The sequence below is a fragment of the Salmo salar genome, chromosome ssa15 (assembly GCF_905237065.1).
Source record: "Salmo salar chromosome ssa15, Ssal_v3.1, whole genome shotgun sequence".
NCBI classification, from domain to species: Eukaryota; Metazoa; Chordata; class Actinopteri; order Salmoniformes; family Salmonidae; genus Salmo; species Salmo salar.
Window position 1 is genome coordinate 85,565,066 of NC_059456.1, and position 26,088 is coordinate 85,591,153.

General features: G+C 39.9%; 1 protein-coding gene and 1 non-coding gene across 7 annotated transcripts in view; both read left to right on the plus strand.

Annotated features, from left to right (window-relative positions):
• LOC106572392 (calmodulin-binding transcription activator 1) overlaps nt 1-26,088 on the plus strand; it is a 600,679-nt gene that overhangs the window by 25,235 nt on the left and 549,356 nt on the right. For all 6 annotated transcript variants that reach the window (XM_045696195.1, XM_014146507.2, XM_014146505.2 and 3 more), the window contains one exon: nt 1,085-1,188. In XM_045696195.1, coding sequence (XP_045552151.1) covers nt 1,085-1,188 — 104 coding nt within the window. The remainder of the gene's footprint in view (nt 1-1,084; nt 1,189-26,088) is intronic.
• On the plus strand, nt 383-437 carry LOC123727505 (U7 small nuclear RNA). The gene has a single exon (XR_006759500.1). It is a non-coding gene; the product is annotated as a U7 small nuclear RNA (small nuclear RNA).

Sequence of the window (26,088 nt, forward strand, 5' to 3'; positions counted from 1 at the left end):
TTACTATAGAATAATACAGTACTTACTATAGAATTCTATAGTAAGCTGTAGAATAAGCTACTGTAGAATACTACACTACACACTGTAGTGTCCCTCTATCACGTGTAGTACTTACTATAGAATGTTGTATTATACTGTAGAATATTGTAGTAAATACTACAGTAATGTCTGCAAAACCACTACAGTCCCCAAAAACACTACACTTTTTTTAGCTATAGTAAATACTACAGTATTTAATTTGCACATACCCTGCCCATGCCCCTCCCCCATAACTGAGAAACCTACATGCCAAGTAGAGACTATATATTGTGTTCCCTACAGGTTATCAAAAAGAGCAGAAGCTATCCATTCAGAACCCAGTCCTACCTACGTAAAGGTTATGGAAAATCAGCTCTTTTAGTATTTCTCCATTTGGTTTTCTGAAGGAGAAAGCCTCCACTTCTATGTCAAAGATAATAAAACAAAAACACTATAGTAAGTGCTACAGTAATGTCTGCAAAAACACTACAGTAAGTACTACAGTATAGTGCAATCTCCAAAAACACTACTGTAAATAATACAGTATACTACAGTCCGCAAAGAACTACAGTAAATACTACAGTATAGTACAGTCTGCAAAAACACTACAGTAAATACTACGGTATACTACATTCTTCAAAAACACTACAGTAAATACTACAGTATACTTCTATCCGCAAAAACAACACATTAATTACAATAGTATATACTACAGTTTTCTTTCACTACAGTATTTATACTGTAGTTAACTGTACATACTACAGTATACTACAGAAAGTCTGCAAATACACTACAGTGAATACTATATTATTTAAATACCTTAGCTTACTATAACAGTTAATAGAAATTGTCTTGTTGTTGTTTTAGCATTGTGATATGAGGCTACCTGGTAACAGCCACACGGTTTTCTTCTGAAACTGGCTCTGAAAACCTCTACCCCCCATAAAGCTGCCCCATCTCTGACACAGTTCTGATTCCTCAGGTCTAACAAAAAAATTAAGAAACCCAAAAGGAAAAAGGAGCATGCATGGACTGTAATGTGACATATCTCTTTCTCTCTTTGCAGATGAACATGGACATTTGAAAATATACCTGCCCAAAAAGCTGCTTGAATGTCTACCAAAATGCTCGTCGCTGCCAAAGGAGAGACACAGATGGAACACCAATGAGGTATGGCCCCTTCTTCTCCTTGTCACTCTGTGGTTATCATTGCAAATGTTTCTGATGTCCTCCGTGACAATGTAAAACCACTTCAGACACAAAATCAGCCATATTGTTCAGGCCTATAGGTATGAGCATTTGATTATTTTACTTAAACTTAACTTCAGCTATACTGTGTTTTAAATTAGTTAGCAAAGGAACGTTTAATTCAAACATTTTTGTGCATTAAATCTAATTTATAAGTCTTTTATTCATACTGGCAAAGTACATATTATCTAAAAGTATCTTGATTGTCTTCTGTGTAGAATCACATGATTCCATTTATTTAGGTTCTGACATCAACACATGTTTTTGCAGCTGACAGAAGTAATTTGTTCCGGTCACCTAGTTTCCCCTTTCCTGTTTTTGTTTGGCACTGTTGTCTAGCGGCCAACAGTAAGACAAGGAGGAAAAATGTATGATACAGAATTGAGCATGTACACCGTCTATTGAACAGTTAAGATTGTGATTTTCATAATGTGCATGCCCACTGTACATTATGAAAACCACTGTAAAATATGAATAGGCTTATTTTGTGTTTAGCTGCTGTATAAAGGAAATTGGAGAGCATGTCTTCGGCCTATCTTAATTGGAGGTTTGTTTCATCTGTATTGTGAGCACAGTGTCATTGAGCACCTTAAAGGGATACTTCGGGATTTTGGCAGTGAAGCGCTTTATCTACTTCCCCAGAGTCAGATGAACTCATGGATACCATTTTTAGGTCTCTGCTTGCAGTTTGAAGGAAGTTTCTAACTAGCGCTAGCATAATTGCTAACTACTGTTAGCACAATGACTGGGTGTTTATGGTAACTGCTAGCATGCTAATAGATACCATAGACTTCCAGTCATTGCACTAATGCTAGTTAGCATTGGCTCCCAAACTACCTCTAACTTCCTTCATACTGGATGCAGAGACATACAAATGGTAGCCACGAGTTCATCTGACTCTTGGGAAGTAGATAAAGGGCTTCATTGCCCTTCAATCCCGAAGTATCCCTTTAAGTATAGTGAGACCTTGATGATGCTCACTGGCTGAATAAAGCACTAAGCCTACACACATAAGAACTTGCAACAGTCTATTTTCACCTATGTATCTGTGGAATAAGAGCTAGATCATTGATGTGTCTTATCGCTTAGCTTATGTTTATTTTTACCTTACCCATTCTTAAAGGAATTCCTGTTTGGCCTAAACCATAAATGTAACTGTCAATCACACCTGGGTTCTTATTCAGTGAGGCTGTATTCATCCAGCATTATGTAGATCTCATAATGTTAACATAAAAAAGTATTTAGCATAGGTTGCATAAGCCTAGAGATGTTTCACATTTCATATACTGTATCACACCAATAAGAAAAGATAACACAACTTGTTTAGCTTTCTGTCACAGAAAATGAAAGTGCAAAATGTTTTTATTTGTATGCCCGTGTGAAAAGAAATCACAGAAGCCATTTGCTCTGGCTGTCCTTGACCTATAGGCAAGACATTTAAATTAGTTATTTTCTTTTCAGTACCGCTACTTTATCATTTAATGGAAGTGAGACAGTGTCTTGCTTGATGTTCACATTTTATTTGTTGTTCACGTTCAATCTCTTTTTGGGGTATGGGTTCTCTCTCTAGTCTACGCACGTGGAGACTGTCAGGGAGATTGGAACTAAACATTATTTAGCTTGCTACCTAATGCTGGATGGATTTTGAATGATTGCAATTACAAAAGTTTCTCGAAGGAAATTCATAAGCTGCTGCCAGTGAAGGCATCGCTGCATTTATAATACAATTGATCCCAATGAAGCAAACGCGGTGGTTTCAGCACATTAACCGACAGGCAATGGAATCATCAGAGGAACCCAGGCAAAGAAAAGCAGCACTGTTTTAATTGTATAATGGAGCACAGTGATTGGTCTCAGCCCCCCTTTCATAACTTACCTATCACTCCCACATCAACTCAGGCCCTGCCAAACCTCTGGAGTTACAAATCATAATCCATCCTCTCTTAAAGGTGTTTTTATGAAATACTAAGGCATTTTGATCCTTCAACAGTGAAGTGTTTTTTTCTTCATGAAGTGACAAGTATTTGTGCTTGAATATGCTGTATAAGAATTCATAACAGTACCAAGATAGAGACAGAGAGAGAAGGAAGCAGTTTTTGGTATGACATTCAAGCGTCAAGTTTTGTCCGAGTTTTGTCACCACTTTTCCTCTGGGTGCAGGTCAATTTAGTTCAATGATCCCATGGCTTTAATTTCAAATATTGATCTCGATTTTGATATAATTAGTTGTTAATGAGTGAATCAATCTAATTAGATGCATGAAGATTTGATCAAAGTCACTGCCACTACTAATGAGAGGAAATTAAAGCGATGTGCGAAACCCAGCCACCCGTACTTTTGATTACAAATTTGGGCCAGAAATACTGTCATCATTGGTTTTCTAATTAATTGAGTGAAAAACAAGTGGAAGCGTCAGCACAAACATGACGGGAGATTATTCATGTTATCCGTACCACAAGACAAAAGTCCTTACTTCTATTGTGTTTGTTGTTTAGATGATTTGCACAGCAATCTATCTGATGTGTATTAATCCATCAGCCTCTTGGAGTAGCCTAATTCTTACAGTGCTGCAAAGTCCTGCACATAAACATACACTATTACATCGCTGCATTAGACATCTCAGTCTATCTTTCTCTCAGTCTGCCTCTCTTTTCCATAAGAAATGTCAAATAATCCACCTGCATGTTTTCTAATTGAGTCTGCTGTTGTTTCTCCTGTCCGACCTGTAGTGTTCTGCTAGCAGTTTAAATTCATTCATGTATTTTGAAATTGATTTCATAAATGTAAGCACTTGTTGTTGGCTACAGCTGTTGTCATTTATTACTAACAACACAAACAACAGACATGTTATTAAAAAGCAGACCAAGTTATGTCACTGGTATTGTTTATTTGAAATGTTTTTACGTATATTGCCATGTGGGTTTAGGATTAACATCATAGGTAATTTACCTCCTGTCAAGTTTTTCCAATAGCACAACCAAAGAGCATCAATCCTAATTATGTTGCATGATGTGCGTTAGTGCTGTGGAGCAATACTTTCCAGGGTTGAGGAGAGAGAAGGAGACCGAGGTAACCTTCCCTAAAATCAAGGGCGTTTCCCTTTCATGAGCACCATGCGAAGTGAACCAGTGTCTCTCTCTCTTTGCTGTGGCTCGTTGGTGGCAGGCAGGCAGGCAGGCAGGCAGGTAGGCAGGCAGGCAGGCAGGCAGGCAGGCAGGCAGGCAGGCAGGCAGGCAGGCAGGCAGGCAGGCAGGCAGGCAGGCAGGAAGGCAGGGGATTACAGAGTCTCTTGTCGGCAGCGATTGTGTGACTCTTAGCGAAAGTGACACCTCATCAATTCTCTGCATATTTCTGGCGCTGGTTCAGCATGCCTAATGCAACCTTGTTGTTTTTCTCCCCCTCTGATTAAACTCTCAACATTTTGGGGGTATAGAGAGTGCATTTGATGACCACTTTAGCTTGAATGCAGGATTTAATACAACTGCTCTCAAACTAAATGCTTTCCTAAAACCTAAAATGATCATAAAGTGTGTAGCTATTGTCATACTGCCCTCGGAAGGGCATTTCACTTCTCTTTGAATACAAAAGTATCTGGTTAGATAGCACCTCAAGAAAATCTCACCTTTCTGTATTGTGTAAAGGCCACATCCCTTATAGGTTCTATAGGTTGGAAAGGTCTTGGCTTCTCCCTTGTTGCTGAATAAGTGTTAGTCATCCCTCCATAGGTGGAAGAGATTCGCTCCTCCTGCCCCAAATGTGTATCGGAATGGAGGAATGAGGGTGTGAAGGGAGCTAATGCCAAGCTATTCATTTCTATCTCATTCTCCCTATTCCCCTGTGTACGTTTATGGGAAGAAGGTGTGCATGAATACATTTCAAGCATTTACTGGAAAATTAGATAAACCAATCTGATCAAAATGCAAGGGAAGGAAGCGGGCGGAGGAAGGGAAGGGGGCTGGCATCAGTAACTCTGAAGCAGCCTCAGCCTCTCTCAGAGCAGCTGATAGGCAGGCACGCTGCTCTCAGCTTCTAAATTGTCAAAGTGAGATTAAGAGGAAATATGGGGCAAGCTTGACAATTTAGTTGACACAACCATAGCAGAAAGAAAGGGAGGTATGTTTTTAAAGAAATAAACAAGGAGTGCATGCCAGAAATCTGTGTTTTCTCGAGGAGGGAAGTATTAGATTTGTAGAATTTGTGAACCGTTTAATGTGTTTATTGTTTGTCTATCTTTTTTATGTATTTGTCTACAAGTTTATATATGTTTACAACAAGCAAGGGGAAGATATCAGAATAGGGGCATTGGGGAATAATACCATATTGTACGGAATACATTTGTACTGTAGTGAAGCCTTCTCTAGAGTAATGCAAGGTCTCTTTCAGGATCAGGTGAAACATCAATTGCTGGGATGTGTTTTTCAATTATGTTAAAGGTCATTATGATGCAACTATGATGGTGATATGATATGGATTACAATTATGAATATTAAGGCTATACGCACTACATGTTACACACATAGACACTCAAACATGCAAATTGGCAGAGTTATTATTTATTTAGACATCACACATTATAGTCTTACTCTTATACAGACATCATACACACTCTCATTATATCATATCCAATATCATACACATCAACCTACTCAGATTTGTTACACACATCATTTGTCTCAATTTTCTAACATCTGTGGCATTGGCTCACAGGCAAACAGGCAAGGGGAATAAAACAAATATTGCTAGAACCTATTTCTTGAATTGTAAATATCAGACATTTGAAAGCTCTAGTTTTGACCGTCATAATACCTCTGATGGCAGTAACTTTACAAGCACTAATTATGGTATATTTAGCCTGAGAATAGTATCTAGTTATGGTAAGGGGTGAAATAAGTATAGCCAGTTATAATTGTAACGGTTTAGCAGATTATAAAAAAAGAACATCAGTCTTTACATGGTTAAAAGAAAAGGAATATAACATATACTGTTTACAGGAAACTCACTCTACATCCTTAGATGGAGTTGCGTGGAAAAATGAATGGGGCGGTGAAATAATTTTCTGTTATGGACAAAGGAACTCAAAGGCTGTGATGATATTAATTAACAAAAATTTTGATCTGAATGTGCAAATAATCAGGAATGATTCGCAAGGAAGATGGATCGTTTTGAATATGAAAGTGGACAAAAAATAGATTTGGCTCATTAATCTATATGGTCCAAATCAGGATGATCCACACTTCTTCGAAAACATTTATACCAATTTATTGAACTTACAGGCAACAAATGATCTCATCATTATGGTAGGAGACTATAACACAGTGTTAAGTACCTCAATGGACCGTAAAGGTAATCCCTCTACAGACTATCATCACCGTGCCCTTAAGGAAATCACAAATATTATGGACAGATTAGAAATAGTGGATATTTGGAGACTAAAAAACCCCGACCTAGTGAGATATACATGGAGCAGACTTAATCAAGCTAGTCGTCTTGACTACTTTCTTGTCTCTTTCTCTCTTGCGTCAAAGGTTAAAAAAGTTGTAATAGTAGACAGAATGCGATCGGATCATCATCTAATTGGCATTCACATAACTCTTATAGATTTTCCACGTGGATGGGGATATTGGAAATTTACTGGAAGACAACTTATTTTTAACTAAGACAAAATAATTTATAACTGAATTTTTCCAGTATAATATAGTTTCAGCAAATCCTGTTATTGTTTGGGATACCTTTAAATGTACCTTCAGGTGTCATTCAATTCAATATTCATCAATAATAAAAAGCAGTTTTTGTCTAAAGAAACAAGACTAACAAGGGAAATCCATGAACTAATAGTACAGGTAGATAGCAATAAAAACGATACTACAGAGATACAAAATAAGTTAGAGGAAAAACAAAAAGAACTTGAGGAACTTATTCAAGAACGATCTAATGTAATCTATTATAAAAATAAAGCAAACTGGATGGAATATGGAGAAAAATGCACAAAATTCTTCCTGAATCTCCAATACAGGAACGCTAACAAAAAGAATTTGCAGAAACTCGTTACTGAAGACGGACTCATCTATGATTCTCCGAATTATATTTTAAAAGAGGAAGCTAATTATTTTAGGCAGATGTTCTCTTTTCCGTCTCATCCTCTCCCACTGAATGAAGATTACGGTAAGGAATTCTTTCCAAGTAATATAAAAAAATGGAAAATTAACAAATGTACAGAAAGATCAGTGCGAAGGCCAAATTACAGAGGAAGAACCTTTTGAGGCTATTAAATCCTTTCAGTCTGGAAAAACCCCAGGACTTGATGGCATACCGGTAGAGGTATATCAAGTATTTTTTTATATACTAAAAGCTCCATTGTTAGATTGTTTTAACTACTCCTATAGAAATGGTAGTCTGTCAGGTACTCAGCAGGAAAGTCTAAATTCTCTATTATTAAAACAAGACCCAGATGGCAAATATAAAGACCCAGTCTATCTAAAAAACTGGAGGCCCCTTACACTTCAATGTTGTGATGCAAAAATACTAGCAAAATGCATAGCACTCAGAATTAAAAGGGTTTTACCAGGTATTGTTCATCCTGATCAGACAGGTTTTTTACATGGATGATACATTGGAGATAATATACGACAACTACTAGAAATAATAGAACATCATGAAACATATAAGAAGCCAGGAATGGTATTTATAGCGGATTTTGAAAAGGCATTTGATAAAGTAAGACTGGATTTTATTTATAAATGCCTGGATTTTTTCAATTTCGGTAATTCTCTTATAAAATGAGTAAAAATAATGTATATCAACCCCAGGTGTAAAATAGTAAATAACGGCTACTTCTCAGAGAGTTTTGAATTGTCAAGAGGAGTTAAACAAGGGTGTCCGCTGTCACCATATCTATTCGTTATGGTTATCGAAATGCTAGCTATTAAAATCAGATCCAATAACAACATTAGAGGATTAGAAATCCAAGGCTTAAAAACAAAGATGACTCAAGTTTTATGTTAAGTCCGCAAGCTAGATCCCTGCAATGTCTCATTAAAGATCGAGATAACTTTTCTGTACTCTCTGGACTAAAACCTAATTATGATGTGTACAATAGTGTACAATATTACAATACTACATATTGGATCTTTAAAAAATACAACTTTTACATTACCCTGCAGCTTATCTATACAATGGGCTGATGTTGAAGTAGACATACTCTGTATTCATATCATAAAATATATAAATAAGCTCTCCACAATGAATTTCAATAGAAAACTTGTAAAAATAGACAAGATCCTGCAATCATGGAGAGGTAAATACCTGTCTATTTATGGAAAAATTGCCCTGATTAACTCCATAGTCATATCTCAGTTTACTCACTTACTTATGGCGCTGCCTGCTCCTGATGATTAGTTTTTCAAATCATATGAGCAAAAAATATTTCGCTTTATCTGGGATGCTAAACCTGACAAAATAGAATTTGCCTATCTATATAATGAATATGAATTTGGGTGGGTTGATATAATTAAATATAAAAGCACTAAACCTCTCTCTAAAAGCTTCACTCATTCAAAAGTTTTATTTGAACCCTAAATGGTTCTCAAGTAGATTAATAAGAAAAGCTCATCCATTGTTTAAAAATGTCCTTTTTGCCTTTGTGCAGATTGCCATGTCTCATTTTCGATTAATTGAAAATTATACTTTTTTCAAAGTATCTGTCTTTTTCAAACAAGCATTGCAGAGCTGGCAACAATTTCAATTTCATCCCCCTGAAAAGATAGAACAAATATTACAACAAATATTATGGCTGAACTCAAATGTGCTGGTTGACATAATACCTGTATTTATGGGAAAGATGTTTGAAAAGGGTATTTTGTTCTTAAATGATATTGTAAATTGTAGCTGATTACAGCATTGCCACAAAAATCGAGGAGGTGGGTGGCAGCGGGAGGAGGTAGGGAACTGGTCTGTCTGCCCAATATAAAGGATCAAAACTGGCAGAGGAATAAAAATAGCATAAATAGGAAAGTATACCAGTTTAATTTGAGGACCAGGATGTTGACAACTGTGCCATAAAGATTGCAAAATAGTTGGGAAGAGATTTTTGATGTACTTATTCAATGGTACAGGGTGTATGAGTTGATATATAAAACAATGCAAGATTCAAGACTTCGTGCTTTTCAGCTAAAATTATTATATAGAATTCTTGCCACCAACAAAATGTTGAATATTTGGGGCATAAAATCATTGAAGCTCTGCAGATTTTGTTGTGAGGATACAGAATCAATAGAACATTTATTTTGGTATTGCCCTCAGGTAGCCTGTTTCTGGTCTCAGGTTCAGGAATGGCTGAAAATGCATAGCATTGATCTAAAATTGACCCTAGAAATAGTACTGTTAGGAGATCTGGAGAAACCGGGTCAGTCAATTACTAAAATACTAATACTCTTAGTAAAATTATTTATCTTCAACACGCAATCTGTAGATTCTATTCGATTAGATAGATTGAAATTGTACGTTAAACATCATAGCATAATTGAAAGATATGTGTTGCGTAGAAACACGAAGTGGGTGGCCAGCAGAGATAGATGGGATGGGCTGAGGGAAGCTGAAGGTTGGTATGTGGAATTGGAGAAGAGTGGGAGTGGAGTTTCTGTGCGAGAGAGAGAATGATGGTCAAAAGATAAAGGAGAAAAAAAAGTTAAAATAAAAGATAATAAAAATACATTTGAATGACACTAAGTGGCAGTGTTTTTACAACTAATGCCGGTTTGCCTGAGGCTGATGCCGTGCAGGTGTTTGTACACATGCATATACACACACTCTCATTCAAATAAACACATACAAGAACACACACATACATGTAATAGAGCCAGACATGCACACAAACATATACAGTAGGCATTGCTGTTATGATTTTAGTTGTCCTTGATGTCCTTTGTTTTAAATTGATTCTTTTGTTTTATTTTTTTGCATTGTTGTTTGCTGTTTTCTTCTGTCTTTTCCTTTTTTGTCTTGAGTTCATTCTCTTGGTTGTTGGTGCATTGGGGGGTTCTTGGGGGTGGGGAATGGAATTAATTGTATATATTTTTTTTTTTCGGGGGGGGTCTCGAATGGTTGAGGGACAGCTATTGGGGAACTGTGGGGGGATCTTGGAGGGTTCAGGTTTCACAAGATTGTGATCATGAAAAAGGAAATTATGACATATATTTTATATCACTATCATGCACACGCACCCTCACACATAAGGATGGGTCTGTTGTGGAAAGACTCATACATGTTTGATAGTGTCTTGATGCTGTATTGTTTGTCCTTCATGTTCTAACACTTTAATGTTACCCCTTCCTTGTGTTTTTTGCAATAAATAATAAAAACATTTTAAAAATGGTGAACCGTTCATAAAGAATAGGACGTTTTGTACCTCAGGTTCAGCTAATGCAGAGACTTTAAAATAGTACGTATCATTTGTCTGTTATGGCAGAGTTTACATACGTTGCGTTGCATGACATTAACATCGATTTACATACAGGCTATTAGGCTATTATCCCCCATAAAACTAAAGCTATTTCAATGTTTTTAGTCACTAAGACTAGCCACGCCTTTTCCTGTAGTCGAAGCATGTAGGCCTATCATTTTGTGTCATTGCTCTTTCTATTCAGTCAGCAGCCTTCACCCTCTTGTGTCTTTCTGATAGGAGTAGGCTATAGGTCCAGGAGAAACAAATCCTACCCAGAATTCCTCTCAGGTCCGCAACCAACTGCTATTGTCTGCTGTCTGCTCTGGCAGCCGTGACCTCTATTTTCCGGACATTCTTGTTGAGATTAAAATATTTGTATAGAAATACACCTCACACACAAAGGGGCTTAAAGCTTAAATTCCTTTCCAGATCAAACAGAACCGCCTCCATGTTTAGGTTACCTCAGCATGGGAAGGTAGGAGGACCAGAGATGTGTGGCAGAATTGCAATGCCATGCATAAATGCTATTTTTATTTGCATCACTTGCTCTTTGGCTCTCGTTGGAACTCTGTCCAGGGTCTCGGCATGGCTTTATCATTGTGGGAATAAAACAACTGCATTCATTCTAGGGCTGTCTCCGACTAAAAAAATCTTTGTCGACCAAGAGTCGTTTTTCTATCAACCAATCGATTGGTCAAAATGTTATTACATGTATTTTTCCATATATAGACACATCCTATGTGTTTTAATTAAATCAACTATATGCACAGAGCTTGTCTGTTGCTTTAAGCGTACTGTTTGATGAAATAATTAAGACACACAAATTACTAGAGGAAGTCCGACCACAATTTATTTGATTGTGCCGGGCCTGGCTCAGACTTGCTGTGCTGTGTTAAAAAGAAAAGACAGTGAGTGACTGTATGACTAGCACCTGTTGTCTCTCTCTCCTCCCTGCTGCAGCAACCACCACAGAACATCATCAGTGTGTATCGCACTGTACGTGTTGCTGAAGCTGCAACATAATTACAGCCATTTCTGACTGAAAAATGACGTTGCCGAAATCCTTAATTTATTTAGGAAAAACATTCCTTATTCCCTCAACCATTGCTCTCTTTACATAACACATGTATGCATCGCATGCACATGACCAATAGGACCTGACCTATAGCATATCATAATCACATCAATAAATTGGTTATAACAAACTCTGAACACGTAACACATGTGACAGCAAAATGGATGCAGAGGACTTGACAAATAAACTCAAAACGGGGGAATGTTTACTGGTTGCTCAGGAGGTAAAGGGGAAGTCAGATGTGTGTAATACATTTCACTAGTTGTAGAAAATACTGGAGATCAAGAAAAAGAAGGTAAGGAGCAAGTGCTGCGTGCATATTATGTGTGCAAACGCATGTTGTTAGATTAGAATAAAAATGTTCTGACCATTTGGAACAATGTAAACAACACTAAATAAATTATAAGCGTACCAGAGTCTCTTGTAACGTTTTTTTGTAAAACGTTTTTTACAGCAAAGACTAAAAACAGTCGCATTCATTCGTGAATGCAATTTCCAAAATTGAAGTTTTTTATTTATTTATTGTTTACGCTAATTATTCAATAGTCACTTTGTTGTTTTATTTTGAAACTAAAATGCTTGATTGCATTTCAAATATAGAATGACTCGAATCCTGTGTGATGACATGAATGAAAACCTTATTGATTGCTAAAGTAGCCTACTATATATAAGTATTGAAATATAGACCTAAGTAAGAGAGGGTATTAAGACTAAACAGCATGTGCTCTTAGTCCTACAGCTCAATGGTGGTTATACAAGTCTGCTATACTAAGCCTACTAATGATAATGACATTACTTATTATTATAAGGACGATCATAATAATAATAGTAATAATAACAATAACAAGGCGATAAAGCAAAAATTAAGGTTATTATTATTATAAATATAATTTTGCTGACAATTTGGAACAATGTAAACAACACTAAATAGATTATTTATAATACCAGAGAGACTGCTCTCACATAAAAAGTGTAAAGCCTTTATTACAGCATAGGACAGATTAAAAACAGCAGAATTTGTGAAATTGTTTATCCGACAGGTGGTTGCGTGAGGCTTTGTGCTCACGGAATCAGTAGGCTATTAAACAAACACTCAAACAGACAACACAAGCAGGATCTGTCTTATTTCTGTAGATATACAGTATATGAATGATTTATAAAGCCAGGCACATTTAACAGTTAGGCTATTGATTATAGACCTAATTAAGTTGGGGTTGACGCTCTCCTCACTTTTCTTAGACAATTAAGGGAAGGGCTGTTTTCTCGTCTCCTAACTCAACTGCCGCATTGTTCGCAACACCAATATGCTGGTTAACTTTGCTATTATGCACATAGCTACATGGTCTAGGAAAAGGCGCCAATTCAACAGTGCACTGATGTGTTTCAGAAGTGCGGACAGCGAACACTATCCATCAATTGAGAAAGGGCATTTGTTATAAAATAATATCATTTTTATTTGTGTTGCACCATTGTTCTTACATAATATAACCATATACAATTTCAGTAGCACATGTCTTAGAGTGATACATCCCCATGGCCTCCAGAATGGATCAGTCCACTCAGACGGGCACGAATCAGACAGAATAAAGTTGAATTGTCTCCAAAATAGTTTATTAAATACCCACCAAGCTGTATAAATTCAAGCCATATATTCTGGAAGAATGCATTAGAAAAACATGTAGCAACTAGAATCACCATATTGAGGGGAGTAGCGTCTGATCCTCAGTCACCGCGTCTTGAATAGCAGAAGCACTGGTCCACAGTCGAAAGGGGACCTGGGACCTAAGCTGCTGTGACACCCTCAGTCTTTAATGAACGCAAGACAGCGCTGCAGCAGCGGCACTCTGAGTACTGCACTGTGAGAAGAACCTCCCCCACAGCCTCAGCTTTAGAGTGGGAGTGCTGCTGCTGCCTGCTGCCGCTGAACTGGTGCTGAACCCAGAGAGACAACACAGCATCAGCTCAGGCCTCCTTCGGCTTGCTGCACATTTAATACCCCTGTCGTCAGTAATAATCCAATGCTGGCAGTGGCACGGCATGGTGCTTGCATGCAATATGCCTCCGCTCAGGACAGCACCCAGCCAGAGCCTCACTGGAGACTGGACACACTCAGTGGACACAATCACTATACTCCTGGGCAGTGGGTGAATCAGACCAACAGGGAGAGAGGGCTAAGAAGGCAGCTACCCTAGCGACACAGTGCTGGTCAAAATCAGCTAACGAGTAATGAAATTCATATGGCTGAGGAAGGGAGGTATCCTCGGGAGTTGTTCACTGACAATAGGAGATAGGCAGCAATAATAATAAGGACAATTGGATACCGTGATGTAATCATTCAGAACCTTATCTCTGGCTGGAACGTCATGTCTGTTAACCCTTTCTTCTGCTTTTGTTTGCTCCAACTCCCAGCTGTTATTATTTGAGAATACACGGCACAATCTTTCAGAGAGCTGCAGGAGATTACTTCAATCAGATACAGTTTTCATCTTTCCTCTGTTCTTTTGTAACGGTAATGATTACCTTTTAAGTGTTTATTGAACACAATATGAAAGGCCTACAAAGGCAGTTGAGCTCAGAGCGTCTCTCCTTTCTAAACAAGCTAGCTACCAATGTCTTGTCGTTCCATTCTACCCAAACGAAGGATGTACTGTATACTGTATCATTAATGAATAGCTAAATGAGGTTGATTTACATGATGTCCTCCCTGTAGCCCTGGATGCTCAGCTCTGTGAGGTTTGTGTTCTTCCAGAACCCTTTACCGTGGCTTGCAGCTTCTCTAGTGCTGCTGCATGATCCCTGTAGCCCTGGATGCTCAGCTCTGTGAGGTTTGTGTTCTTCCCAGAACCCTTTACCGTGGCTTGCAGCTTCTCTAGTGCTGCTGCATGATCCCTGTAGCCCTGGATGCTCAGCTCTGTGAGGTTTGTGTTCTTCCAGAACCCTTTACCGTGGCTTGCAGCTTCTCTAGTGCTGCTGCATGATCCCTGTAGCCCTGGATACTCAGCTCTGTGAGGTTTGTGTTCTTCCAGAACCCTTTACCGTGGCTTGCAGCTTCTCTAGTGCTGCTGCATGATCCCTGTAGCCCTGGATGCTCAGCTCTGTGAGGTTTGTGTTCTTCCCAGAACCCTTTACCGTGGCTTGCAGCTTCTCTAGTGCTGCTGCATGATCCCTGTAGCCCTGGATACTCAGCTCTGTGAGGTTTGTGTTCTTCCAGAACCCTTTACCGTGGCTTGCAGCTTCTCTAGTGCTGCTGCATGATCCCTGTAGCCCTGGATACTCAGCTCTGTGAGGTTTGTGTTCTTCCAGAACCCTTTACCGTGGCTTGCAGCTTCTCTAGTGCTGCTGCATGATCCCTGTAGCCCTGGATGCTCAGCTCTGTGAGGTTTGTGTTCTTCCAGAACCCTTTACCGTGGCTTGCAGCTTCTCTAGTGCTGCTGCATGATCCCTGTAGCCCTGGATGCTCAGCTCTGTGAGGTTTGTGTTCTTCCCAGAACCCTTTACCGTGGCTTGCAGCTTCTCTAGTGCTGCTGCATGATCCCTGTAGCCCTGGATGCTCAGCTCTGTGAGGTTTGTGTTCTTCCAGAACCCTTTACCGTGGCTTGCAGCTTCTCTAGTGCTGCTGCTTACTGCTGAGGCTGGTGAATCCCCCTCTGAATATTCTGACCTCATTACAACATTGGCTGGATTAAGGCTTTCTCCTATGGATTAGGATCATTCTGATTAGGATGATTGGGCCTGCCCTCATCAAACAGCCAGGTGTTTGACTCCCTTAACTCTCCTTTTAATACATTTTCGGTCATTGTTGCTACACAAACAAATTGGATCTTTTTCCAGGGCCTGTCAATGTTGTTTTTATGGACGTCAGTGCTTAGAGAATTCACCTAGTCGAACTCAAGGCTGCGTCTGATTAAATGTTTATCTTCATTTGAGCTCCTTGCCCGGCCTCATCCTTCCTCTACGGAATGTAGCCTAATTAAAATGACTCCCTCCGAATCCGCAAATGTTTATGGAAATGTTCATTAGCTTCTCTGGGGCAATCAGTGGAAATGAAAGGTCATGTTTGTTTGTTTGTTTATTTGTTTTATTTTTTCAAACGGAGATACCGTAATTTTTTTTCTACACCATGAACAGGTGTCCGGTGTGTGTTGTGAATATGAATGGGCCCGGTGCTCAGGGCTTTGTCTCAAGTGGAGTCTGGACTAGTGCTTTAAGTGGCTGAGGTGAGATGAAGGGGGAAATACCATCTCCATCCTGTCGGGATCCATGTTCTTTAACCTAGGCTAGGGATTTTAGCGTTTCCAGTCGTTAGCTTTATGTAGGTAATCGGGATAAAGGCGTAAACATACACCACATCGCTATTTAGGGGTTTGAGCACATTTCAATCCCAAATCCATATTCTTATGAAAAGAACATAAAGTATGTGCAGAACAAAAGTAGGCCTCAGGTCGACTGGCCTGGCCTCGTAGTACCCTCCTCTATGTCTTGATAGCTCTAGTGATTGCCAATGATGTAACTTACTGTGAAGTGTCAATTTTGTAGCAGTGGTGTGGTGAGTCTGTTTGCAATAGCAACCCACCAGTAAGGTGCATGCTACAGAGACCTTTTGGTTTCTTCTTATGGATGTGCACATCAAGGCAGGGGTCCTCGGTCTCCTCTGAAGACAGGGGTGCCCGCTCAAAATTGCATGACCTCTATTGTAGCACATACAGGTCACTCCACCTCCTGTGGGAAGACTCTAAATTGAACCCAGCTTGTGTCTTCCATTTTTTTTCTTCCCCTCTCTCTCTCTCTCATGTTAGTTTCCCTCCCTTACTCTTTTCCTTTTCCCTCATGTGTTCACTGAGGTGCAAAGCTATTCAGGGATGAAGGAATAGATTTCTATACCTTTTCGCACTAAATTGCTGGGTCAGGGTTTTTTGGGCGGAACCGTTTTGTAATGGACTTGAAGTTTATTTACTAGATACAAAGGGAAAGGAGTTCCAATCCTGATTTCTTTTCCTGAGTTCTTTCATCTTTCATCTGTTTGTGCATTTGAGTGATCGTAGTCGGTCTCTAATATTTCTACTGAACAAAATATAAACATGTAAAGTGTTGGTCCCATGTTTCATGAGCTGCAATAAGAAATCCCAGAAATGTTCCATATCCACAAAAAGCTTATTTATCTGCAATTTTGTGCACACATTTGTACATCCCTGTTAGTGAGCATTTCTCCTTTGCCAAGATAATCCATCTACCTGACAGGTGTGGCATATCAAGAAGCTGAATTAACAGCATGATCATTACACAGGTGCACCTTGTTCTGGGGACAATAAAAGGCCACTCTAAAATGTGCCGTTTTGTCACACAACACAATGCCACAGATGTCTCAAGTTTTGCGGGAGCGTGCAATTGGCATGCTAACTGCAGGAATGGCCACCAGAGCTGTTGCCAGAGAATTGAATGTATATTTTTCTGCCATAAGCTGCCTCTAACATCGTTTTAGAGAATTAGGCAGTACGTCCAACCAGGCTCACAACCACAGACCATCTGTAACCACGCCAGCCAAAGACCTCCACAACATAAAGCCCTATTGTGGGGAAAAACGAATTCTGATTGGCTAGGCCTGGCTCCCCCTATGCCCTCCCAGGCCCACCCTTGGCTGCTCCATTGGCCAGTCATGTGAAATCCATTGATTAGGGCCTATATCTCAACTGTTTACACTACCGTCCAAAAGTTTGGGGTCAGTTAGAAATGTCCTTGTTTTTGAAAGAAAAGCACATTTTTTGTCTATTAAAATAACATAAAATTGATCAGAAATACAGTGTAGACATTGCTAATGTTGTAAATGACTATTGTAGCTGGAAACATCTGATTTTTAATGGAATATCTACATAGGTGTACAGAGGCCCATTATCAGCAACCATCACTCCTGTGTTCCAGTGGCACGTTGTTAGCTAATCCAAGTTTATCATTTTAAAAGGCTAATTGATCATTAGAAAACCCTTTTGCAATTATGTTAGCACAGCTGAAAACTGTTGTTCTGTTTAAAGAAGCAACAAACTGGCCTTCTTTAGACTAGTTGAGTATCTGGAGGATCAGCATTTGTAGGTTCAATTACAGGCTCAAAATGGGCAGAAACAAGAAACTGAAGATCTCGTACAACGTTGTGTACTACTCCCTTCACAGAACAGCACAAACTGGCTGTAACCAGAATAGAAAGAGGAGTAGGAGGCCACGGGGGCACAACTGAGCAAGAGGACAAGGACATTAGAGTGTCTAGTTTGAGAAACAGACGCCTCACAAGTCCTCAACTGGCAGCTTCATTAAATAGTACCCACAAAACACCAGTCTCAACATCAACAGTGAAGAGGCGACTCCGGGATGCTGGCCTTCTAGGCAGAGTTGCAAAGAAAAAGCCATATTTCAGACTGATCAATAAAAATAAAAGATTAAGATGGGCAAAAGAACACAGACACTGGACAGAGGAACTCTGGATAGAAGGCCAGCATCCCGGAGTCGCCTCTTCACTGTTCTAAGTGACCCCAAACATTTGAACGGTAGTGTATATCTTAACACATTAGCTACAGCGTTGTTTCCTGTTATTTCTATTTTGGCACTTGTCTTTGACTGAATTCAATTTCATAACGGTTGTCTCCTAGCTCAGTATCTGCTTGGTCAAGCTGCTTGTCCTATTTCGTTTTTCCGTCAAGGTCAAACAATGCAGTCACAGCTGGTCAGCAGAGAGGACACTATGTATCTTTATATTTTCATTGGGAGCCGAGCGAGACGCAATCTTCTATTCCACAAGGGGCCAGTCTTTTTTTAGAGGATCAAAAGAACACATCACTTCCACACTACAGAATATAACATGAAAAGAGTAAGAGTCAGGCTGGTGTTGACTGAGGTCGGAAGGCTAGGCACTTTATCTGGCTCCGGAAGGGCGGGAGGCTGGGATGAGTCACGGTGGATGTTTCATAGAGGTTCTCCGGGAAATCCGTTTGACGCCGCTCCTCTTTGGCCCAGTAGGAGGGATGTTGTTGGGTAATCAGTAGAAGGCCGCATGGGCTCTACTACTTCTGCTTCATGGCATCCTTCCTGCTTCTCTCTCTTTCTGTCTTTCTCTATTTCTCTCTCTCTTTCTCTCTCCTTTCTCTCGATCTCACTCTCGCTTGTTCTCTCCCCATCTTCCCTTTCTTGTTGTGTGTGGTGCTTTGATCTTTAAAGGTCCTTGAGAATGAGGAGCCAGAAGTAGCCAGGCAGCAGCAGCCTGGGATTCTCTCTGGGCCTGCTTGGATCCCTTCCCATCACCCTTTCTCCATCTGATGGACAGCTCCAGTCATGACAAGCTCAGGCAGCGCCTCGCCTCTCATGCCTCTCCTCTCCCCGCTACAGCCCTGACATATTGAGGGCTTTGCCCGCCTGCCTGATACCCCACCCCCCCCCCCCCTCTTCATTGTCAAAGAGAAAGGAAACTAGAGCGGGAGCTCTCTCTGACCTTGTTTGTTAAGTTGGTACAGCATTACAATATAGGCATTTTCATGCATTTATCTGATCCTTTCATATCCTCAAGAGTAATCATTTTTCACAAACTGAGAGGCAGTTAAGCTGATGGCGGCACTTCCCTCCTCTTTGGTGAGACCTCTCTCCCTCTCTCTCTCTTATGGAAGGAGCTCTGCCCGACCTGTCCAATCTTAGCACTCACACTGTAAGTGTTAAGCATTTATGAGATTTAAGACTCTCTGGATGTCCAGCTGACTGGGCTGTCATCTCTCCCTGAGTTAAAGCTAGGTACTCCGTCAAACACCAAGGCCCATGTCCATTGAGCTAACAAGGTGTTTTCCTCACCATCCCTTTCTTCTTTCTTTTTTCCAATTGATGCATTTGAATGGAATTGGTGGGGAGCTTACTTTCTCAACTTTTAGCAAAGACCTAGTTACACTAGAATTTAGAATGTAGAATTGTATTCCCTTGTGAATACAAAGAGTAGTAAGAATATGGTGCTGAAAGAACTAGGCGTGAATACATTACATCCAATAGAAGTATTTTCATCCCAATCAAAACTTTTACTTCACGGTTACTGACAAAACTAGGGAGATAATCTACACTTTAACCTTGGTGGAACTAGGGATGGGGGTTTGAAATAATTTCACTATTCGAATAGTATCATAAATATTTGTCGGATAGCCGGATATTTGAATATATGTGTTTTTTTTTTTTACTTATGTTTAGCTAGCTAGGCTAATTGAGGCCACATTTAGCATTTTCTCCACAACCCCATTCAGATAAAACAACAGCCTACTCCTCATTTCGCTAACTTTTATTTCCGTAATTTGATTCCATCTTGCGTTGCATTAGGGAACTCTCACTACACTTGCTACACATTAAGCCGCTCTGCGGCTGTGATTGGCCAACATAAACACCAAGCTACACAAGCTACACCCATGAAGGCTACTGGACGGCTACTAGTCTTTTTTATGGGCCGCACCTCATACATTTTTTTTGTAAAGTGTTTTATTTTATTAAATGAATCATTTTAAATGTCATGGTTTACTGTTGTATGTTACAATGTCAGACGGATATTTTAATTTAAAAAAAGCCTTTTCAGTGTTAAAATAAAAAATCATTTTTTGGGTGGGCAAAAATAAATACTCTAACGTATTAAAATACTAAAGTCCGTTCGGATATTCTAATAACCTTGCACATCCCTAGGTGGAACCTCACAAGGCCTTTTACATGGTAGAGAAGAGTCTTTCCGAAATATCAACGATTATCCCCTTTTAGTTGTTCATTGTCTTTATCCTGTCAGAGCTGCTCATTGAGGCATTGTCCTCCACTGTATCCCACAGCTCACCGGATCCCAGACCAGCACGGTTCAGACGTCCTCTTGGAGGGATGTCCTTCAGCCTTCTTTGTTCATCTGGGCCACATGTGAAGCCCTTTCTCTCAGAAATGTTTACACATCAATGGAACCGCTGGGATTTGAGAAACAGGCTGACAAGGCCATAATGATCCATCTCACAGGTCCCAGATCAGGGACTGGACACGTTCTGAAAAGCCGTTTCAGCACCAAAATAGAACAGCATAGTTATAGAGCTAAGTGATCTCTCTGTAAGGCACCTGTATAAACAATCATATGATTCTTGATTATTTTGATAGGATATTAACTCAATCTAAACTGTGCATTTCTCTTCTAAACAGTTTGTAAAGCTCACAAGTGATAAGCTTTGTCAGGAGGCTGTCTCAGTAAGTTGTTGAGATTCGTTGACAAGGCAATAGACTCGTCTCCATGATAAAGATTGAATGGTATAATATGGTTCCTTTTGAACTGTTGAATTGCTCTTTATATATGTGATCAACTATGTTTTGTTTTATTAGGAAAGTAAGATAAAAACAACATGTTTTGTTGTAGGAAAGGGACTGTTCTTTACTGAGATTAATGCTAGGTGGAGTTACAGAAGGGGGATCTGTCTCTGCCTCTTAATCACTTCAAACAGTGATTTAGCTGTTACTATCCCAACACCTTGTGTCTTCTGGGGCTGTGAAGATAGTATAATGATAATGTTTACCAGGCACGCTTTATTACCTGGATGGGGTTCAATGTATTGAACATTTCCTGCACCTGATCCTAGGTCAGTAGGCTTATACAATCCCTTCTATTCCAGTGCTTGCAAAGCCTGGGCCTCAAACTTATTGAATGTATAGATAACCAATATGTCTGACAAATAGCCTAGTATTGATTAGTAAGTGCTCAGCTGTGGCTTTGAGAGCTCATACATTTGTTTGTGCTGGGGAACATCTAGGCCTACTGTATCTCCATTTGCAAACACGGGTGGATTTTTAGACATAATTGGGTTTCTCTCTAAATTCTCAAGTTTCTCAAAATGTGAACCGTCATTTTGGAGACAAAGAAGAAAGACCCAGGCAGTAGTTGAATAGGTTTGGTATTCTGAGGGTTGGAGGTTTGTCTGGTTCGTCTGTACCTCTCAGTGTTAACTGCCGGTGAGATCCTCTCCAGCACATGCTTTCTAGCTAGAGCCCAAAAAGTTTAGGTGTCAACACGGTGCGCTTCAACACTTCATTATAGCGTCCCCTCCTCTTCCCTCCCTTGTTCCTCCTCTCCTCTCCCCTGGCCTGTCCTTTAGCAGAACCTTGAGGAGCCATTGAAATTCCAGGCTGCCTCCTTTTGAAATCTCTGTTGATGAGGCTTCGCAGCAGAGCCGCTCAGCCACCGTACGTAATTCTGCTAGTCTGCTGTTCTGTACTCCCAGCGCTGGACATTTTTCAAAGTCATGTTTATATAATTAGCAAGGAGTCAAAGTGCTTTGACGATTTCCTTATAATGGAAATGCTTAGCAGTCTCATCTGGACTGAAGGAGAGGCTTGACTGCTTCACTGGGACCCGTTCTCAGTCTCAGCTCAGGGAGGGACTCACACTCGCTCACTCTCTCGCTCAATAGGAAATGTTGTTAGTGTTTTCTTCAGTTTCTATGTTGTCATTCTTCAGGGGTTACTTTACCATCTAACTAATGATCTGTGACAACCTGGTACACAGTTTGAATAAATCCCAGTCATGAACCAGCCGGAACACAGAAGTGTTTATGTGCGAGTGTTTGCCGTTGACTCTCTTAAAGACAGAGGACAAAAATTGTTTTTGGAGGAGCAGGGAGTGAGCGACGATGGGGGCTGCTAGGATGAGTAAAAAAAACATTCTCATCGTCTGAACACATTTTACCATGGCAAGAATCGCACACTTTGTTATTGGAAGACGATTAGATTTGCTATTTAACTGTGAAAAGATGAATGCACATGCTTTTGTTTCATTGCCAAGATTTTTACTCTTGTTAAGTGTCACATCTCTGAAAGTCTTTAATTGCAAATCAGATCTTGTTTTAAGTTTCTCCTTCCCTCCTTTGTTGCTAGCTGGAGAGATGATTGTGTCTCACTACAAAGGCTGACAGACACAAATCTTCATTAGATGTGGGTTGATAAACCATTAATCCATTCGTGCACTGTTTTATTTCCATGTATTCTTGTCCACCCACACAGTAAGCCAAATAAAGAGATAAAACTCCCTCTTGCGCATTTGTGGACAACAAGCTCAATCCAATGCTGTTCAACTAGGATGTCTGGATAAAGAGTGTTCTTTATGAACCTCAATGGTCCTCTCTGCCCACTGTCCAGTCAATCCCAATCTCCCATGACCTTTAAAACAATGGTATATTGAGTTCCAAATGATGTATTGTAGGTGCATGTGAATTGATTGTGAGGCAAAAAGTGATATCTTTCAATGAGAGTAACCCAGTATGTCATTGTGGGTTTAGCGATGTCTCTATTGCCATTCTTGTAGTGTCTGGGTCAGGTCAGTATTATATTAGCACAGCTATCACATTTTCCTCCAGTCCCTATGAATAATGTACAAGTCGGACAGTTTTCCCTCAAATAAATACAGGCTATTATCCAAGTTCTATTTTCATGGTAAGAGGCCAGCACCAGTCCCAACCTCAACCTCAGCATTTCTTTTAGCGAATTTCATTAACCTTATTGCATATGTATTTCTCGACTGGTCGTAGAGAGTTGTTACCACGACGGACAGAGGCCTTAGACGAGCACTACCTCTCATGGTGACCTTGTTGGAGGCAATCAATGGCCTTAATCTCCCCCATGCATAATAAATCCCAGTCCACAGGTCCCTGTAACACCACCATTTATCAGTTTGTCTCCTCGGCTAAATTATTTAGTTTTTTGAGCCCAGGCTGTACTTACTCAGTCTCTGTCTTTGTCTTGTTTTAGCCCAATAGTCAGTGATATTTATTCCAGCCCAAGTTTCTTAGTTGACTCGAGTTAGATGTATGTGTAACTAGCTTCTGTAGCCCAGACCCAGGCCTACTACTAGCTAGAATAACAGGATGCCTCCTCTCCACTATTGACAGATAGGCCACAGAGGAGACAGATTTTTACTTGCCTATATAGTTCTGTATTCATGTATTTTATTAATCTCTCGCTTGTTCTGTAGTCTCCTATGGCCACTATTTCCTCCAGTTATAACCTCTTGAGTCAACACTGGAGCTCAACGCAGCAGTGTCGGCATGCAGAATAAAACTGTTCTCATTTATAACAACAAACTATGGATTTGGCTTAGACTCTCAATGGCGAGCGTTGGCAGCTGAAGGCTCTTTTTTGGTTTTAAAATCAGGGTCATTTAATTTTTATAAAAACAATGTATTGTTTTTAACGCTTCCTTCTTTTTGAGTGTGGTTAGTTGTTAGATTTATTTTGAGGGCATAAGTAATAGTAATAATTCATCATTAGTCCTGCAGGCATTTTTACAGCATGTCTTTCTTAGATGAATTCATGATTTATTATTAGACATCATGCTGTAGATTGGACAATGGAAAAGATAATAACCAGTGATACATCAAAGTTTGAAATTCGAAGTTTAGAATAAGAAGTTAACTGAAACAATGTTGATACAGGCTTTGCATGTTGAAAGATTCTCCTCTCATTTTCATGCATTTTTGTTGTTTTGTTTTCTCTCTTTGTGTTTGTGTTATTGTTTGTTTGGGGTCTTTTCTCCAGAACTGTATTCGCACAGCATCAGTTCCTCTGCTTCCTGCAATATTTGCGCTGTGTATTAATGGGAGATTGATGTTGCCGATGACTTCAGTAGAACAACACCAGATTAGTGCACTGGGATTGAATACCAAACGAGAGGGGAGGCAGGGTGTGCCAAGTCTCGGCTAGGCTGAACCAACCTTGATCCAAAATCTACCCTTAACCAAACCATGTTCCCTCCCTCCAGTCCTGGGGATGAAAGAGTGGATTGTTCTGATATGCTGATCAAAGCTGTGCCTGCATATCTCAACACTCTAAAGGAACACCTGGAATCTTAATGAAAGACTTCAGTAGGAGCAAAATGTGCATTGTGATGCATAATGTATTTGTAAATAATGTTTATGTAAACACCTGCTCGGGGTGTTATTCCCATTTATTCATTTGATTTATTTATCTCCCCTTGCTGGCTTGTGTGGCTGATTTGTTGATTGTAATGGTTTGGCTGAAGAAGGGACATAAACCCTGCTAGCTACAGGGGGTAGGCGGCCTATACTTTGGTGATGAATAGGAATTGAAACATGTCAGTGTGGATCAGCCAGGTTTACAGATCAGTTTTTTGTTGTTGTCCTAAGACGTTAATTTGTTTGTCGTTACCAAGACACATCACATAAATATATCATCTAAATATATCATGACAATGATTGCACAATGTGGGCTTAATGGTGGCTTAATGAAGACAATGTCTGTTTTTAATGTACAGATGTAGGATCTTAATTTGAGCCAGTTTGCTACAGCAGGAAAATAATTCTACAGCAACAGGAAATGTAATTTTTTCGGGGCATTATAATTAATGGACATTTTTTGTAGGGGTTGATAAAACATACATTTAAAATGTTTAGGAAAATTCTCAGCAACAAAACAATTAGATCCTACATCTGTAGTGTTCCTTCCTGGTGTAGGCTAATGTGTAGGCTAATGATACAAAGGATGGCAGGCCCATGGAGATCCTTTTTATTAGGATCTCCATTAGCCGACGCCAATGGCAACAGCTATATTTAAAACATTAACATAGGCATTACAGACTTATACACTGCTCAAAAAAATAAAGGGAACACTAAAATAACACATCCTAGATCTGAATGAATGAAATAATCTTATTAAATACTTTTTTCTTTACATAGCTGAATGTGCTGACAACAAAATCACACAAAAATAATCAATGGAAATCCAATTTATCAACCCATGGAGGTCTGAATTTGGAGTCACACTCAAAATTAAAGTGGAAAACCACACTACAGGCTGATCTAACATTGATGTAATGTCCTTAAAACAAGTCAAAATGAGGCTCAGTAGTGTGTGTGGCTTCCACGTGCCTGTATGACCTCCCTACAACGCCTGGGCATGCTCCTGATGAGGTGGCGGATGGTCTCCTGAGGGATCTCCTCCCAGACCTGGACTAAAGCATCCGCCAACTCCTGGACAGTCTGTGGTGCAACGTGGCGTTGGTGGATGGAGCGAGACATGGTGTCCCAGATGTGCTCAATTGGATTCAGGTCTGGGGAACGGGCGGGCCAGTCCATAGCATCAATGCCTTCCTCTTGCAGGAACTGCTGACACACTCCAGCCACTGTCTTGCATTAGGAGGAACCCAGGGCCAACCGCACCAGCATATGGTCTCACAAGGGGTCTGAGGATCTCATCTCGGTACCTAATGGCAGTCAGGCTACCTCTGGCGAGCACATGGAGGGCTGTGCGGCCCCCCAATGAAATGCCACCCCAC